This window comes from Tachypleus tridentatus, chromosome 3 (genome assembly GCF_004210375.1).
Source record: "Tachypleus tridentatus isolate NWPU-2018 chromosome 3, ASM421037v1, whole genome shotgun sequence".
In the NCBI taxonomy this organism is placed as follows: Eukaryota; Metazoa; Arthropoda; class Merostomata; order Xiphosura; family Limulidae; genus Tachypleus; species Tachypleus tridentatus.
In genome coordinates this window covers 1,837,249-1,857,497 of record NC_134827.1, presented here as the reverse complement: position 1 = coordinate 1,857,497, position 20,249 = coordinate 1,837,249, and the positions used below count along the sequence as shown (strand labels likewise).

Genomic DNA, 20,249 nt, shown 5'->3' with positions numbered 1-20,249 from the left:
CCGTCACGTAATAACGCCCCTACGGCTGAAAGAGCAAGCATGTTTGGAGCGACCAGGATTCGAACCCACGACTCTCGGATTACGAGTCGAACGCCTAAACGCGCTTGGCCATGCCGGGTCCCATATGTAGTCTAGTTCGATAATCAAAAACAATATTTTGAAAATGAGGTTAAATATTTTACACTGAACATTTTTTAAAATATAATTTAACGCACTTATGCTGCTGATCATTGTATTGTAATGCAATGCAATATTTCTTGATTGCTTTTTTCTATTAATGGTGGAATTTTCACACTTTACGACCTCTTTTTTTTAATAGGTGAGAAACATGCAAGAAAATAATAATTTGAGTAACTTCCCCTCCTGGCGTGGCTTAGTGGTTAAGTTCGCAGGGTGAGGGCTGTGGGTTCAAATCCTCCTCACAAACATGTTTGCCTCCATGTTTATTTAAATTTGGATGCCTAGGTCAGATGGTCCTCCTACAACTTTAAACGTAATTCAATCGAAATAACCAAACGGAGTAACTCTGCAGTATGAAAAAGAACTGACTCCGTCTGAAAATAAAAACACATAAGATAGGGTGGTTAAATTATTAGCCCCTCGGAATTATTAGTTTCAGTTTTGAAAATTAGAATTGAGTGTAAAGAAGGAAAACATATTTCGAAACATGGAAAACATTTTATGCCCCAAGGCTTTATGAAATATAATTGCGTCACTGCCTCAAAGAACATAGTCAATATTGGAAGGTTAAATTACTTTCAGGTTTAAAAAGTAATTAAACAATTGAATCCATTTATTCTGAAATTTAAAATAATTTGGCATTACATTTTCTTCACATTAGATCTTGAGCAGCTCTTATATTCTGGTGAGTTTAAATTAAAAAAAAAAAAATCACTTATATGTGAATTTCAAATAAATTTGTTGTTATACAACAATTCTTTCAAGTACTTCACAAATTTTAAATATATATAAAGTGAAATATTCGATAAGTGAGAAATAAGGCCTTTAAAAATACATTTCTATTATTATAGGCTCAAAATACTGAATTTGGTGAGCATGGATTTTTTTTTTTTTAACAATACACGGAATACTGAATTATAATTCAAACTTAAAGTATTTATACAACTGCAACACTTATATTAGACTTCTTTTGTTTACCAGAAAGAGAGAAGGGGTTTAACATTTGCCCAAAAATCTCGTATTCTTACTTTTGGACATTTATAAAAGATTGATTTATTTTCTTATCAAATTACTGATGTATTTTTATTATACTACGATCTCAGTATCTTACATTTTAAATAAGGTAAATATTTTGTAACATTGAAATTTTATATTCACCATGTATGCCCAATTTAAGCATGTTTTGATTTGTTTTTTTTAACTTTTTCGATTTTGTATTGACTGTATTACTTGTTTTTTAACATTTTTCTCTTATTTTGGTTAGGATTCTCGGCTCCTAGTTTGAGGGTCGCGGACTTAAATCCTCGTCACACTAAACATGCTCACCTTTCTAACAGTGGGGCATTATAACGTAGGGTCAATCACACTATTCGTTGGTAAAATAGTAACCCAAGAGTTGGCGGAGGGTTGTAATGACTAGCTTCCTTCCTGGAGTGATCTACATTGATCAAGAAGCCAACTTAAATATCCAACTGTTTGCAAACTTTTTTAAGCGTTAGTAATGGTGAAAATTCTCACATCATCATATCTTTGCCGTTCGACAGTTTGGCTTGCTACTTTTTTAATCATGATTGAACTAACTGTATGCCATGATGGCATTCTGCACATCCAGCTAGTTCACTGGTTGCTCTCCAGATATTTTGGTGCTTGGGCGAGAAGAGCAGTTCCGTGATGTGTGGCTTTCCAATCAAAGCAGAAGTGCAACAGTTTTCGTAGTGTAATATTTAACATATATGAATTTGTGTAAATGAAATGCTACGATGAAACAGTGACGGAACACAAAGTTGAGCCCGATTATTACATATGTCGTGGTATGCACCTGCAATATGGAAATTGCTCACTTCTGGCTGGATTAGTCATTATCTTGTCTGTCAATAGCCCAGTGAAAAGAGCTATAGGATAAAACAGTTAGGTAGAAAACATGCATGCATGGAACAAGAAATCCAATTGGTAAGTTAGTTCCACTATAACAAGAAATTTGAAAATTTTACTGACAAGCATTGTGTTGATCCAGAAGAAAAGTGAAAATCCGAATAATGTTTGAATGTTGTTCTGATGAACATCAACGAAAAAACTCAGACTCTCGAGCTTAAAAATATACAATAACACAATCTCTATCACCCAAATACTGTAACAGAAACAAGTGAAGAACGCTAGTCAAATTCCACCAATCTCTTAAATTTGTTTAAAAATTATCAATATGTTTTCTCCTAATGTTATTTTTTCTTGGAAATTAAACACAATGGGCTATCTATGCTCTGCCCACCACGAGTATCGAAACCCGATTTCTAGCATTGTAAGTCCGCAGACATACTGCTTTGCCCTGGGAGACTTCTCCTAATGTTCTTTTTTCTTTGAAATTAAAGACAATGGGCTATCTATGCTCTGCCCACCACGAGTATCGAAACCCGATTTCTTGCATTGTAACTCCGCAGACATACTGCTTTGCCCTGGGAGACTTCTCGTGAGTAAAGTTTTTTTTATATCACGTAAAGCTACTTGAGGGCTACCTACGTTAGCCGTTCCTAATTTTGATAGGACAGATTGGAAAGAAGGCAGCTAGTAAACACCATTCACCAACAGATATTGTCGCGTTAATTAGTGGGATGTGACCGTCACTCTTATAACATACCAACGGCCCAAAGTATGTAGCGCGATGATTTTTGGCGGTGTCAAGGTACAAACCACAGAATCTCAGAGCTGCAGCTCGGCACGCTAGCTTCCGAGCTGTATTACTTTGAAAATAACTGTTGGAAGGTCAGTTTTTAATGGAGGTTTGTGAATACCTAACACACATATGGCATTGCTCAACACCAAAATATATTTGTGTTAAGAAAGAAAATTGTATGTGTCAATCTTGTTGGCGAACATTATAAATTTGATACATATTGGCATTCAATTAACTTTTAAATTAAAATTAAAGTTTCGGGCTATTTAAAATCTTAATACCTGGTGTATGTAACATAATAAATTGGAGGCTCGTCCAGGATAATTATAATATGTAACAGTATTATATGCTTTTCAATGATTGTTTGAACTTGAAAATTCTATCGGCCACATTTAATCAATTTCTTGCCGAGAACTTTAAAACATGTAGCGACAGAAAAGCGTGAGGGCATAGGTTATTGTAGATTTAAAACTTTTTTGCAGCGACCCCAATGTCGTCATACGCTGAGAGTAAAATTGTATCAATAAATTGAAAAAAAATTATAAGATATGTTATTTAAAATTGTATTTCATATATTTTAATAATACTGTAATATTAAATTTATTACCGACATTTACTTTACTTAATTAAATTTAAAGAGATATTTAACAAAAAGTCTCAAATATATTTTACACTGTTACACGCCTTCTACAGTACATCATTTTCTTTCAATGTGTTCTTTGTATTTTAGACTGGTGTTTCACCTGTAATCATCATTTAGATTCTTAATGAAGTGGAGTTGGGAAGTATTGAACGTTGAAATGAATTTTAAGCTGTAGTTTAACTTGCAAGGCGTCTTGAAAATTGTGCATTTGGAAAAAATCTTTACCGCAAGTACGTGACTTTATTCATTTTTATAGCATGTAAAAACACTGTATTTAAACACACTTCAGAGTATCAGCTGAGGGTGCACCGTAAGAGTAGCAGCCATTTCCGCCATTTGGATAAGACCAACCCCGCAGGTGCTGGTGCTTGCCAGCTGGTTCCTATGGTCAACGATTCTAAATTACAGATGGCTATGTTTGAACTCAAGGTTGTCTGACGCTCGCTTTTATCTCGTCGACAGTAAATACGAAAGATACAGTGTAGTTGGCATATTACATATTCATTCCCTTTTCACTTTTTATGAACAAACAAACTGATATTTCAATATTTTTTCATTGCTTTAACTGCAGCATCGTAGCCGGTCAATTTAGGAAATTTGTAGTTACAGCATGACTTCTAGCTGTTGTATTTATTGAACAGTTTACATACTATAAACTTACAACAGTTCTTCATAATGTTTCAGCCAGGAATCTCAGTGTAGTTTCTTTCGTGTTTGCCCGGCATGCCAGATGGTTAAAGCATTCAACTCGTTATCCGAGGGTCGCGGGTTCGAATCCTCGGCACACCAGACATGCTCGTCCTTTCAGTTACGGTGAATTCCACTATTCGTTGATAAAAGAGTAGCTTAAGAGTTGGCGGTTAGTGGTGATGACAAGCTGCCATTCCTCTGGCCTCACAGTGCTAAGTTAGGGACGGTTAGCGCAGATATCCCTAGAGTATCTTTGCGCGAAATTCAAAACAAACCAAACCAAACCAAACTTTCTTGTCTAATGATTGTAAGCATGTGTTTTATGCTAACTGTCGTTATTGCTTTCTGAATGAATATCTATCGGCAATTTATTCAATGGCTAATTTAAGTTTGTTATGTATGTTTAATGATGTGGAAAGGAAAACATGTTTTTCACCACATGCATTTTATCAGTCTAAACAGGCTCACTTTTAAAGAATTGTGATATATCGCTCAAGAAGTTTAGATATTTGCATTTTATATGTCTACTTGCATAGTTTTCTTGTTGCTGTTTCATAGCACGTGGTCCTCAAACCCCATGTTATAATTTATAAAATAGTCTCGAATAAGTGTTTATAGACCAAATTCGTGGTTTATATTTACGAAATCTTGTATCATGTTACAATAATACTCAAAAGCTGCAGAGCAGGCTGCTTTAAAATATCTCATTTGTAATGGATATTAAAGTAAACGAGAACTTCAATTATATTTTTAAAAAAGCCCAATTAATGCTCAATCTTCTATCAATTGACAGTTTGTTTTTGAATTTCGCACAAAGCTACTCGAGGGCTATCTGTGCTAGCCGTCCCTAATTTAGCAGTGTAAGACTAGAGGGAAGGCAGCTAGTCATCACCACCCACTGCCAACTCTTGGGCTACTCTTTTACCAACGAATAGTGGGATTGACCGTAACATTATAACGCCCCCACGGTTGGAGGGCGAGCATGTTTGGCGCGAACCCGCGACCCTCGGATTACGAAGTACACGCCTTAACGCGCTTGGCCATGCCGGACCGTCAATTGACAGATATACGTTTATTTTCACGTCACAAAGATAAGTTTACAGATACCCTTTTGATCACGTTTATCACTCCATGGTTAACCTAACTACCTGTTACTTTTGCACTTAAGAGTTGAAATATCGCTAGCTGATTACGTGCATATTAATACCCATTGTTAACATGCCAATTAAAAATGTATATATATTTCGCATATATAAGCATTAAAATGGTAATTTTTTCTAACATTAATTTTCGGTGTGTAATACATTTTCTTGTGAAAAGCGCACTGTTTAATTATCTGTAAAATATGCCAGAATATAGATTTTCAAACTCAGTTTATATATATATTAATTAGATAATTATTTTGTTTTTAACAGGGTACATAGACGATGCTTCAAATAACTCTTCTTTAAGTATTAGCGATTATCTGCTGTTAGCTAGACATGTAACCGAGTTTCTTGGAAAGCTTGATTCGTCTAATAGGATCATTGCCAGAGGTCTAGATGTTCTTGGTATATCGAGCACTCTTTCTTTCTACACTGTTAGAAATTGTTCGTAATTTTACACTGCAATGTAGTGGCAGCAGAGTTGACGCTACACAGGAGTGTAATTTTTTACGGTGCATTGCAAAAACAAATCTTGTCATTTAACATGGCAATACACCGTAATTTTCATGCAAATACAGTGCAATTTTACATAGCAAGGTAGTGTAATTTTAATGCTGATAGGAGTAATTTTACATGGAAGGCAGGGTAATTTTTATGCTGATGTGGAGTAATTTTACAGTAATATGGAGTGTATTATTTTTACGACCATGGTGGTGTTACTTTACAGAAAGAAATGCTCAATATGATAACATGCGCGGGGCCTGCATTTTTAGCATAACATTAATAGAAAGAAAGAGACATATGACTTTTTCTTGAAATAAAAAAAACAGAGACTCCTGTTTATTTTCCATATTTATTGCAAACTGATGATATTTTGTTTTTTCAAGAAAACATGAAATAATGGTACACAAGGAATGTCATGCCAATGTTCCTATTTATTAACTGGTTAAATTTCAATATTAGAAACCATAAAGTCTTGCAGTTGTTTAAACTTTTATTGTCCATCTTTTATTAAGCAGAAATAAAATCTCAGTAAATAACTGAGATATCATTATCAAAATCCCTTAGATTGTCTATCAACTTTCTAACTTTGGTACTAAAGGCAAGCCTCCTCTTGTCGGTCTTCCTCACTTTGGAGCCCCTCTGAGGATTTATGCCAAGGAAGATCCTGTTAAAATTGATAAGCATGGTTAAATGAGTCATAATATCCTGGAATTCTGTTTTATATATATATTTTTTCATAACATTTTGACAATTCAAATTATCTGCATTATAACAAAATACAATAAGGCCACAAGGAACAAATATTTTGTTACTCATCCTTTTATTCCTTCTAGAGTGGGTTACAGAGGCACTTTTTTTTTTTTATTCTGACCAGTCCACTGTTCAATTTGCAACAAAAATCGCTCAATTTTTCATACATGTCAATTCTCTAATAGAAAAAATTGTCACATTCTGCTGCAAATACCATGTACTTCTATTTCTGCCTACTGGTGACATAACTTTTTAAACTGAATATTCAACCAAATACTTCTAGCAAATATACATTTCATGCTGTTAACATATAATATTTTTAAAAATTTTATTCAGTAAAGCCATAAAAAATGTTTATAGGGCAGCCAAGACTGGATGCAGATAGCGATGATTCACAAATCTGTATTTCTTGTGGCCTAAGCTTAAGTTTTGTATGGTGAAACAGGTCTGGGACATGTGAGAGAGGACCTGTGTAGTAAGACTAACTAACTACTTCAGCTGGCCTTGCATGTCGGCCAGTCTAAATACATGCAAATTGATTAGTACAAGTTTAAAACTTTTGAAAGACCAACTGTGAGTAGGGAACATTTAACCTTGGTCCTAAGAATGGCTCTATCAAACTGATGGGTAGCAACCAAAGTACCGGTATTCTTTTGCATAGGAAAGAGCTATTCATATTTATCATCTTCATTTACAGGTCAAAAGAAATTATGTAAGTAAATACAGGTAAATTAAGAAAGTGCTATTCCAAACCTTTGAATAAATTCAAGAGTGTTGGCAATGGACTCTGGGTAGGTGATGTTCAAGTTATAATAAGCTGCTATGGTCAAACCAACTGCCATCCGTAGGGTGACATTTTCTGCCAGGATACATCCTTCTACAACTGCATAGCAGTTATTTTCAAATGGATGGTTTCCTACAAAAATATAAAACAACAAGAGTACATTTTGACGTTCTTGTGAGGCATATTGTCTTGTTAATACTGTTATCAAGTTTTCAGCCCTGATAATTCAGGTCAGACCAAAACCACATATGGAACCCTGCAGCCTGTAGTGTGTAGTTTTCTTTTATATATCTCTCCTGATGTTACAAATAAAACAAAGTACTTAGCAAACTGCCTAACAAGGAAATAATTACAGCTGCCCTCTTCTATCAGAGGCAGCTATCATATTTTCAGTGACGTCTGTGTGTCTCCATGTGTGTGTGAGTTGCCACATTTTTTGCCATGCAGGACTGTGTAACTTTGACCTTGAATGGTCAAAAATTGAGGTCTAGCAATTCACAGGTCTAAACTCTAAATTTACAGAAACATCAAGGAATTCTGAATATTGTATTATATAATCTGCAGTGGTGCCATATATTTTAAACATATCTCAAACTTTAGGCCTTCATTATCATTTTCTTGTTATTTTTAATATATTTAAAGAAAAACATGACTAATTGTTCTTAATGAAGGTTTTAGAGTTTCAAAAAACACAATGAAGTCCATTAAATGGAAAAATAGGCATACAATGTGATGCACATACCCCCCCCCCCAAAAAAAATAAAATAAAAAAATCCAAGTACAAAAACAGTATGCATGAGTAAGAATATATTAATAAGTATCTTACCTCTGATGACTACATGGGGGTGAGGTAGGTCATCATGTTGTTCTAAATCAGCAGATGTGATGATATCCTGTTGAAAAAATTATATAATCCTATTACATGTATTTATAAATTAGTGTCTAATACTGGAAACATACAGCAGGTCAAGTGACAGCAAAAGTTGATTTGTAATCAGGATTATAATATGAACTTATCTGCAGCGCAGCCCTAATTTGACGGTCACATAAGTGCTTAATTCATTTGTATAAATTCTGTCAACTTCAGTGATCCATAATACAACATTCAAAATGGCTCATTTTGCTGGGGAAAATCTTCAAGGACTGGCAACATTGGTAAGGTTGATGAATATTTTTCTTTAGTGAATATTTTCCTGTTTACAGTATAATCCTGTTTCAAATCTTAGATAAGCGTTTTATGTTAATTATGTTAATGCTGGATACTGTCAGTCTACTAAATGTTTGTGAAAAGAACCTTGGTACTAAGTTAAATTAGGCAGTAGTATTAAAATGTACAGTACTACAGAGAACAGTATTTCCTTAAATAGTAGCCCTACCACAGGTCTCTGTTTTTTCAAGCTTATATTTGACATAAATTTGCTAATCATATTTTCTTATAATTAAACTAGTCAATATTTACAGAAATTAGCAAACATTTAAGAAAAATTTACCAAAATCTCTAAAACAGGAAGAGCATCTGGTCACTAGAGCTTGATGTATACAAAGGTATTTTAACTGAAATATGATATCATTTTGCCAAAAATAAATTGTTCCTATTTTTCACTCATTATAAAAGCTGTAGTGAAAGCCTTACCTCTGCAGTTTTAAAGAGGTCTTCTTTATCCTCTCAAAGATCAGAGGAAGCAGCAAGAGGGTGCCATACACCTTGGGACTAACATTTCCAACCACTTGCTAGCATTGTCAACTGGGCTGCTGCTGTTGCCAAAGTTACATTTGTTTGTGATTGACAGTACCTCAGCATCTTGTCTGCCCTACTGCTCATCTCATGGTCAAGTCTTTCAAATAAACTGAAGTCCATAAGGTATTCAAAATGGCTTAGAAAGTATGCTGGCTGTAAAAGGAAAGGCCAATTTTATCTCACTGCTGACAAGTGAGCACCTTTGTTAATAAGGTAGCGCTGTGACGGGTAGGTGCTGGCCATACTTTGAATCACCCTTGACGTGTCGGTACTACCACGGTGGTATTCTTCTACAAGCCAGCACCTCTGCTGTTCCTGGCTTTCCTCAGTCTCCCCGTCGGGCAGATCAGGCTGCCACCTGATACAGCCATAGCTATCCTGCTGCAGCACTGAGGCAGACTTTCTCTTAGCACTACCAGTTGTACCTCCATTTTCTTTTTCTTCCAGCAGCTTCCTGCGGAAAGAGTTGCCTCTGCTACAACGATTCAGGTTGTCAAATCTCTCAGAGGATGGCTACATGCAGGTGATGAACTGAGGTGTCCTTGTGATATCTGCTCAAGTGAGAACTGAAACTTGACACAACCTCAAATCGCTTATCACATTGTTGGAATGGACAAGCAATATTAATACCATCCTTTATATGTCCCTTCAAATGAGCAATAAAAGGTTTCAAACCCAAATATTTTGCTAAGCAATGCCTTATCTCACATTGCAGCTGTATACTATCAGAGTCAACATACTGTTTTGAATATTCTCCCTTATGCTGCCTTGAAATGTGTGATTTAAGAGAAGGAAATGTTGGCAAGTTTTCACCACAGTCAGTCACTGGACAAGGTATAGTAGGATTTGGTAAAGCTGCATGGAATGAGTTATAATGACTGCCATACGTTCGCAGAGAAGATGTTCTAAAGTGACAAATAATACAGCGATACATTTTGAGTTTCAGTTAAACTCTAACAAACAAGACCAGAATAGTGAAAAAAAATTGATATAGGAAATGAACTAAGCAGCAGGGCATGGTGAGATCTCCAAGATTAAGTGGATAAGTGATGGGGTATGGCACAGGAATTAAAATCTTGGCTTTAACCAACACGCCAGGCCTTGTCTGTTGAAAGAACTTGCGAAACAACTGATCAACTCCTGCTCACTTTCACTTACTTTTGGAGAAGCAATTCAAAATTCTTGCATAACTGTTAATTACAGAAGGAATCACCTGCTAAAATGCACCAAACTGGGATTAATCATGTAAACCACTCAGGACCAAAAAATGTGCCATGTTATATGATTCGCTCAAAAGTTGGCCCAAAATTTTAACATAATCTCTTTATAATTTTGGAATACTCTAAACATCAGTAAAATTCTTGCCCTATAACTTCATGCCCAGCAGCCAGACTGATCATGCCATGTACTTGCTGTAAAACCCTAATATTAGCGAGCCTTTTACTTAGGCAAATTTGGTGACTGGAATATTGTTGCTAAATTAACTGGATGGTAATTTATCTAGCTAAACATACTGAAGAGTGCAATTTCATAAAAATGCTATGGCAGTTTTTTAAAGAAAAACGTGAAGTTCAGCCTGCCTACGATCTTTAGGCCTAGCTTCCATGCATGACTGAATCTAAGAATATGCTCTCACAAGGTAACCAGACGACCAGATCTGAAGAATCTACACTACTAGGACCTAGCCTATACCTATTATAGTATAAGGTTCATCAGATCATCAATCAGGAACAGTTTATCATCAAACGGTACCCAGGTACCGCACATTCCCAAATACCTGATACGAATTGACCAGGCCTGACGTTAGATCGCTAGAAAGCTACAATTTTAGGCAACACAATAGGCCTAGAATATAGTTTGTCATGAAGTAGACATTGGGCTTCACGTTAGTAGATTTATCTATGTACCAGTAATATCAATGGTTATGAACCAAATAAAATACAAACCTGCCTCCTGGAAATGCACAACACAAAGTTAATTTAAATTAAACTGAATCTGGATTGCGTAGGTCTAAACAAGGGGTAAATAAACTGATGAGGTGTAGAACGCAAGTTGACGCTAGACTCTATTCGGAACAAACTGCATCCACGATCCACTGGCACTGCTGATTCCTTTGTGTGAATTCAAAATTCTCGCTTCCGGTGCCGCGAGCGACCTAGTTCATGACCCCGCATCCAGCACTGCGTCAGCAGAGTCCGGCTATAGCTGATAAACACGCGCGTACGCGCATCTAGCCCCGCGCTAGCTACTTTGCAATGCCATGGGCTTGAAAGGCGGTGCCTGAGCGGGCCGCAGTGCTGATTACGTTGGTTAGCAGCGTGATTTCACGATGCTTACCAGCGTAGATCAGAAAACATGCGTATGTTCCGTAAAATAACGAGGCATTTTTTTGTTATAAAACGGTTATTTTTTACAGTGTATCATTGGAACGATTGTTAGGCTTACTTTCGAAGACGAGGAAGATATCATGAGGCAACAATTCAAGACGCTTTGCACAGATATGAAAACTATTTTTGATCAAATCTGTGATCAAAAGAGAGTGATAAATCAATCAACACTTAATACGCAGTTTTTCCTTTTAAGTGTAACTTTATGCACCAGATCCGGTATTTAATTGAGTACATGGATAGCCCCAACAAGCAAGATTTTATTCATAGGTTCCAACAGACTAAAGAAAAAAGGAACATCTATATTTTATACAGTGGAATCACGGGAGAAATTTTTGTTTTCTCACGTCCTATTCTGGAAACGGTAATAACAAGTACTAAATGCTACAGGGAAAAAGTGGAAGCGATTGGCAGTCGTTTGGAGGAGTTACTGACGTTGGGTGTTACATAGCATACACAAAATTATGTGGCAGGAAAACGCATCCAGTTCAAGTAGAATGGAAAAGAAAAACAATTGAAAAACGTAAATGAATTCACCAGTGACTACCTGGAAAAATGTAAAGATAAGTACAAAAGGTTCGCTGAACAGGATATAGAGAATATCATGAAAAATATGAAAGCTAGCCCAAATAAACGTATTTCTGTCGCCTTACGTGATTAACTTGGCCGTAAGTATGACTGGCTGTATTGGTTTGTGGTTGTGTATAAAGATGTTTATGGCTTTGATAAGCATACTGTTGGAGACTATCAACATATTTGCAAATTCAGAGTTGGAAGAAAAAACGCAGTTGCTTTCAATAAACCGATAGATTCTGACTAGATAATTAACACCTCATCTATAGAGGATTTGATGTAAAAATCTAACAGGCCAAAAGGAGATGCTAAAAACATTTATGATATGTTACGTCATCGTTTTGGAGATGCAATCATTCACGTCATACAACGTTATAATGACATATATTGCGACTGGAATGCCCCAAACGAACGTTGTTATTTTTCTGGTGTGGAATACGATCATGTAACAGTCACTGTTCTTGTTTAAGAATACCGTACTCTTATTCTAATTAAATATATATTATTTTTGATTTTTCAGCTGTTTATTACTATTGTTTTACTAATGTGATCTACACATCACTCTTTTCACACGAAACTAAACTTCCATAATAGTTGCAAAGCTGTTTATTAGAAAATTACTTTAACCTGTTGTACCCTAACTACAAATAAACAACGAACACAACATTTTTTATAATTCATTGTTAGAGAGATATGATTAGTCGTAACATTATTCATTCGTTTATAACGAAAGAAACACGAATGATATTGTAACAGTTTAAGTACAAGTCGAATTTACTATTCTATCAATGCGTGATAAAGATTTGTTTTACTTTAAGTCAACTTTACAAATTTTTTAGGTTGAAGTACATAATTTGTCCAACTTTTTGTTCTAGTTCTAAAAACTTCTATGAAAATATTTATCTATCTTATACATATATATACTATATATTTGCTATATTTCCTAACAAACGAACTTGCTATTGAACTTTATAAATGTGCCATTTGGTGGATCAGCGAAAAACTTGAGGACTTGTAACGCAAAAAAGTGTATTAATATATACGCTATTGAAAAAGTACAGATAATCCGTTGTATTCTTTGGCGTTTAACAACAAAGAAAACTTAAATATTAAATAATTTAGAAAGTAGGCGTCTCATCACTATAAATATACAAATATATATTTAGGTGATTTTAAAATGAACTTTCAGAAGTTTTTGTAAGTGTGAGTTTACGACTTAAGTACATGCGGTTGTAATATAACTAGTAGACTTGTACAGTAAATTTTTACGACATGTTTAAAAAAAATAAATAAATGAAATTGACAGTGATGGTATTCGAAGCAGGTTTCAAGTCTTTGGTCTTTAGCCCACCACATTAATTAGGTTTCACTTCTCATTGAGAATCTGTGGGGTGTGATGGAATGTGTTGTGCGGAAGTATATCTTACTATCAAGAGGTTTTAGGTTGGACTGCTGGAGGAACAGAGTAGAATGGACTTGCATGCTTTCCATCGTTTTGCGGAAATCACACCACAGTGCATTCTAGTTGTATTTTGGGCATCAGATGGCTCAACATGAGATAGTGAAGAAGTCCCTCATAATTTGTCCAGTGTGTTTTCAGTTTGAGCACAAACATGGAAGTGCTCTAAACGGATAAAGTGACGAATGTTTTTAGCATTTTATATTTAAATAATTATGCATAAAAACTTCACATTCAAAACAAATACGCATATAGAACTTATAGAAAAAACAAACTATGCATAATAATTAAAAACAAACCTAATTTTACAATAAAAGCACAAACATAAAAAATATCCAAACAATAAGAAAAGTAAAAAATCTTTTACCAGAGTAATTGATGTTAACGTTGACCAGGAAAATCACCAAAAACTTCTATATTCTAATAGAAACGGTGGGGAACACAAAAAATGTAATGTTTGTGATTGCTAGAATTTAAAAACTGGCAGTGATGAGTTATGATAATAGATATGGTAACTTATTGTTTTCTCTCTCGGGTTTAAAAGTTTAGCAGCTGGTAGTATGTACTACAGAATTCAATAGTATGCTCGTATCATTTCAAAATTACGGACGGCTAGCTCAGATACTCCACGAGTACCTTTTCGCGAAATTTAACAAAACGAGTAAACGAACAAAAATATTGTAAGTTAATACGAAAAAGCAAGTTAGCAAAGTTGTAATTGTGTAGTGTATGTTCCACCCATGTACATTTCAGTATATTTTTTTGTAATATCGCTTTATGGGTACGATTATAAGCACCTCGATTTAAAGTAATGGCTAACATCTGATTTTATTTTGTATACATAGCGATGAACAACTCTGTAAATAATTAGTTAAGAAGCCACTAATCGTTCTTATTCCGCTTTTCACAGTAATCTTTTTTTTGTGTGTGTGTTTGGAAGCTGAACTGGAAGAAGCTCAGCATGTCAACAAAATGTCTTAGTTTGCTTGATTGATATGACGTGTAACAGATTTACCATAGGATATTGATTTTAATCCCTAACGTAATAGAAATTATAAACGTTTATAACAATATTTCTAGAACGGGTAAATTTACAGAACAAGTGTTTTTGAGGTGCATTTGGAACTTTATCTAAAAATAACGAAATGGAGCTGTTACTTGGTGAACTTCACTGTTTCGCAAAATATTCAGTTTATACCTTTCTTGGGTGTATACAAACTGGTGATAAACTTTAGCAAATAAAACAGTTAGTACAAAAATATATTGTTTTTGCTTAAATTAATTATAGCTTATGGATAGCTAAGTCTTTTTGTTTCTTTTTAACTGTTTAGAATCGAAAATTCCTATCGCTTTATAAGTTAACATATATAAAGTAACGTTTTGGAACAATGTGGGATTTACTCGACTGTTCCATCCTCTAAACTAAATTAAAACAATTAAAAATAAATGAAAAACTTAAAGGCAGCCCTTATTATTCATCTACTTATTAAGCTCTCTGTTAATCTCGCGAAGCTCACTTAACTTTACTGTCTTCACAGCATCCAAGGTGGCCAGGTGATTAAGGCGCTTGATTTGTAATGTGAGAGTCGCAGGTTCGAATCCCCGTCACACCAATCATAATCGCCTTTTCAACCAGGGGGTGGTTATAGTGTGACAATCAATCCCACTATTTGTTGGTAAAAGAGTAGCCCAAAAGTTGGTGATGGGAGGTGATGACTAGCTGTTTTCTCTTAACACTCCTACGAAAAAAATATTTACATCCACTAAAGTGATTTTGGGGCCTATCAGGCCCCATATATTTTACCAATAGAAACACAGTGATTTAGCAACATTCATTACAAACAACTTTAGAATGGTTCTGACAAACATTTTTTTTACAATTTGAGCAAACGATTTTTGACTGTTTATCTTTTGATCTGCCGCACAAATGGCATCGTCCTCTTTTTGCCCTCTTTGCAGGCGGTTCACATGAGGTTGTTTTGACATTATCTTTGCAGTAAATTTCTTTGATTTCAAGCATCAATTGCCGTATAAATTCTCTTCTGGCTCTTGATTTATGTTGACGAAGAAATTCTGGATGTTTTGTCGAGTATAGAACGAAAGCATTGTACGCAGCAAGATCTAGAATGTTATAGAATATGCAGACTGACCAGCGCTTTGATCGCCTCTTTGTTGTATAATATCTCACCAGTTGATCGAGAGTGTCGACACCTGCCTTCGTTGCATTGTAAAGATTGACAATTTCGGGCTTTCCATTCTCTTCTACTTCACCAGACTGATGCTGAGAACTCAGTAGTAGCACATATTTTTCTGGTTTGTCTGAGTGCCTGAGAAGAGTGATGTCGTCATGATAGAAAAACTTTGGTGATAACTCTCTAGATTTTGCATTTATTTCAGGAGGCAGGAAGGTTCTTGATTTCCGTATGGTTCCAACAAGTCCTGTTCTTTTTGTTCGTAGGTACTTGGCAAGTGTCATTGTTGTAAAGAAATTATCTGTCGTTATTGTCCTTCCTTTTCCAAGAAATGGCTGACTCAGTTCTCTGACTATTCTTTCTCCTTGATTTGTTTCTGTCGTATTTCCAACCTTTCCAGTATAAATTTGAGTGTTGAGGAGGTAACTTGTCTTTGCATCTGTTAGGCACCAAATCTTTATTCCGTATTTGCCTGGCTTTGTCGGAATGTATGTTCTGAAGCCAACTCTTCCTTTGAAGTTACATAGTTGTTCATCCACTGTCAGGTATTCGCTTAGGTTGTAACTGTTTTTGCAATTTTCAATGAAAAAATTCCAGACTCCAGAGATGGCGGCATCTTTGATTTCTTTATTTCTTTGAGAGTGGATGTCAAATCTGATTTTTGAGCACATTTTTTTTGAATTTGTCTTGTGTAATCAGTTTTGCAAAAATGGCAAACAGAATTCGGTTGAAAACATTTCGTCTATCGATGCATTTTTGGATTTGCTTATTCCAAGGAAAAGATTAGCTGCGATCCATTTCCAGAGGTCTTCTTCAAAAAATTGGTTCTTTCATGACGGTGTTTGTTGAGTGAATGATCTGTTCCATCATATTATCAGAAATGAAAATTTTGAATGTTTCGAATGGTGTAGAGACTCTTGGAGCAGCTTGCCTTGTAATGCCTGGGTTCCCATTGAATATATTGAGAGCTGCGGTTCTCCTGTTGATCCTTGAAGGTGTTGTTGAATAACTAAAATTCTTATCTTTGGACAAAAATTCGTTCACTGGCATCGTAGTAAGATCTTCTTGATTACTTTCTTCACTTTCAGAAGGGTACGGCGCGATTTGTTCATCATTTTCAGCTTCAGAAGGATCATCATCACAACTTTCAGAGTAGTCTTCGACATTATCATGTTCACTTTCATCGTCGGATGGTTTTGTCAGTAAATGTACAGCTTCATCAAGAGATATCATTTTTGACACGGTTTGAAGATTTCAGCTCCTGTATATATAGGATTTGTGGATTCTTCTAGAATATTCTAAATACTTCTGTAAAGTTTCAAGAATGTTCTAGAACAGGCGTGGGCAAACTAGGCAATAATCAGGACCGTCTAAATTATTGTTGGAGTAGAGTTATTATCCTAAATATCCATCTTTTGAAAAGAAGTTGTAAAATTAATATATTTTTACTATAATTTGCTTTTTTCGGTTGCCCAGGCCTGTTCCAGAATTATTCAGGAAATAAATAAAGTCACTTTTATGTTTTTTGATCTGGGGCCTAATAGGCCCCAAAATACCCTTAATGGATGTTTTAAAAAATTTTTTAAATATTATTTCGCAAATGTCTGAAAAGTCAAAATATTATTGCTCCTTAAAATATAAAGGGATAGGGTCAGTTAATGGCAATTTCATTTCAATACAAAATTATTAGCCTAATATTAATAACCTTTCAAGTTGCTCTGGGGCCTATTAGGCCCCAATTTTCGTAGGAGTGTTAAGTAATACACTACTATATTAGGGACGGCTAGCGCAAATTGTTCTCATGTAGCTTTTTGCGAAATTCAGCAAACGAGCATCCAAAGGCTAACCACCCTTTTAGAGAAAACAAAAACTCTCTAAGATGAAGAGATTACTCCTGCTGTATACAAAAATAAAGAGAAAACAATTTGAGATATTTCAATAAAATTCTAAACTTTGTTAAATGATTTTACAAAGCACCTTTTAACAGACTTTCCAAAACTCTTCTCAGAAGGAAGTCGGAGCAAAAAGTGACGAGATATTGCTCATCAGCTTTTAATTTTGTTTAAAGTATGACTGATTTATGCGAGAATAGACATGATTTCCTTTATTCTAAATAGTGTCACGTTGAGTATATGGTGGTACAAACTAAATTTTAGATCTTATAAGTTAGTGTGTAGGATTTTAATATAAGCACCCATGTATATCTATGTAATGAGCTCTCTTGGTTCTCTGCGAGTCCTGTCCACAGCTCCATGTACGAATTATTCCAAATCTCAAACAAGAAAAAAAGGAAATCCCCACCAGCAAAGGGAGTTACTCCCTAAGTATTTAACTATAGATAGGTATAATCTCATGTTACTTATCTGAGTCTTTAACTGACGATTCCTTGTTATTGTGGCATTTTCAGGAAAACTGATTTCCAGAAAGATTAAGTTAGGTAGATTCTCTACATCATGAGGAGCTTTGAAAGGTGAATTGCGGAATAATACTTAATTCTGCTAACACTGCCTGAGTCTGTGCTGAAAAATAAATGGATTTTACCCACAGTGGAAATTGGTCAGATTGGGTTTCCTTTCTAAAGGCTTATTTTAAGCTGACTTGTTCTTCAAGATATTTTAGAAACATTAATTTTAGAAATTTTATGATCTTTAATTTTCATATTTTTCCAAATATTTAAATAACAATTGTGAAAGATAATTGTATAATTGCGTTGATTTAATTAAATCTATACTAGATAAATTAATCTACTGTATAATATTTCTATATATAATCTTTGTGTAAATTTATTTCTTATACACACTGAAGATAGTGAGTGGTCTAAGCATGGTCTAATAGTTAACATATCGTAATTGAGATTGGAATTTTCAGTTTCAGTTACTTTTGTACATGATAAAAGTCAGGGCCCGGCATGATGAGCTGGTTAAGGCACTCGACTCGTTATCCGATGGTCGCGGGTTCAAATCCCCATCACACCAAACATACTCGCCCTTTCAGCCGTGGGAGTATTATAATGTGACAGTCAATCCTATTATTCGTTGGTAAAAGAGTTGGCTGGAAGTGGTGATGAGTAGCTGCCTTCTGCTAGCCTTGAACTGTAATATTAGGGACGGCTAGCGCAGATAGCCCTCGTGTAGCTTTACGCGAATTTCAAAACAAACCAATAAAAGTCAGCTACACTAAAATAAATTCACTTTTGAATTCTTGTAGACTGAAGCATTATATTCTCAAATAACTTTTAGAAACTTTACTTTTCCTCGAATAGAGAATACATCTTTTGAGTTTCACTTTCTAATATTATCTGTTTTTCTAAGTCGAAAGAAGAGCTAGTCTTAAAATTAACGAAAGAATGTAATGTTCATTAATGTTGTTTATTTTTGTTGTTGTTTTTGAATTAAGCACAAAGCTACACAAAGGGCTATCTCTGCTATGCCCACCACGGGTATTGAAACCCGGATTTTAGCGTTGTATGTCCGCAGACATACCGCTGAGCCACTGGGGGGTATATTCATTAATGACTTAGAAACAGCGCTGTAATGTGTTTTACATTGCCTCACTCTGTAAGTTGAATAGCTTGTTCTTCTAAAGCGGTTGTCAAACTTACAGCCAAAATCATGTGAAGAGTTAACGGCAGCCGCAATCACTTATATGTTACTTTATACCTTAAACTCACACGACTTAGCTGGTAATGGTAACAAGAAAATTGTAAAGAGCAAAGCCATGCATGCTGGTATAAACCTCATCATTAAAGTAGGACTAAAATGAAATTTAAAATAAAACTAATACAACATATAATGTGAGAATTGAAATACTGTAAAATGCGTTGTTGTTTTTTATTGTGGGAAGTAAACGACAAATTCTACTTGTTGATAAGTGACTGCAGAGAATAAGCACTTTTTCCATGGAGAGTAGTTGAAAAGTGCTGATGATTTTTAAAACTCGACGAAATAAGGTATTGGAAAATATTTTAAACAAATTAACATAAAAAGAAAACTTTATTTGAATTGGAGTTCAGAAGAAAGTAGTGCTGTTGAAGCACAGAAGATAGTGGTATTATTGTGGAAACTCAGACTACCGTAGTATTGCTGAAATTCATGAGACAATTGTATTATTGAAACTAAGGAGACAGTAGTATTGTTGAAGCTCAGGAGACAGTGGTATTGTAATAGTAATGAACAACTAAAAAGTCACATATTTATAATCTTTAAATGATAAGAAGTAAGATAATCTTTATGTACTCAAATTGCAAATTTAATATGGTCTTAATATGGTCGTTCATATTAGAACTTGAAAATAATTAAATTTTATAGATATGTACACTTTAGGAGAGTGGGATATGTAGTATTTGTATACTGTGAAAAGATTTCTAGCCTACGGTTTATTTGTTTGTAGTTAAGAATAAAGCTACACAACACAATATCTGTGTTATGCAGTTTCTAGTGTTGTAAGTTCCACTAGGGGGCAATTTTGGTGATGAGAGGAGTTTGTTTGAAATTTAACACAAGCTACACACTGGACTATCTGTGCACTGTCCAATTT

The 20,249-nt window shown here is 35.0% G+C and overlaps 1 protein-coding gene and 1 long non-coding RNA gene across 2 annotated transcripts; both read right to left on the bottom strand.

Annotated features, from left to right (window-relative positions):
- Nucleotides 1-6,132: 6,132 nt before the first annotated feature.
- On the bottom strand, nt 6,133-9,345 carry LOC143247904 (uncharacterized). Its single transcript, XM_076496455.1, has 5 exons — nt 9,286-9,345; nt 8,998-9,027; nt 8,191-8,257; nt 7,334-7,496; nt 6,133-6,494 (listed from the first exon to the last, which is right to left on the bottom strand). The coding sequence occupies exons 1-5, from the start codon at nt 9,343-9,345 to the stop codon at nt 6,356-6,358; spliced, it is 459 nt and encodes a 152-aa protein (XP_076352570.1). The 3' UTR covers nt 6,133-6,355.
- A 54-nt stretch (nt 9,346-9,399) lies between these two features.
- Nucleotides 9,400-11,455, bottom strand: LOC143246203 (uncharacterized). The gene is made up of 2 exons (XR_013025851.1): nt 11,049-11,455; nt 9,400-10,007 (listed from the first exon to the last, which is right to left on the bottom strand). It is a non-coding gene; the product is annotated as an uncharacterized LOC143246203 (long non-coding RNA).
- Nucleotides 11,456-20,249: the final 8,794 nt, after the last annotated feature.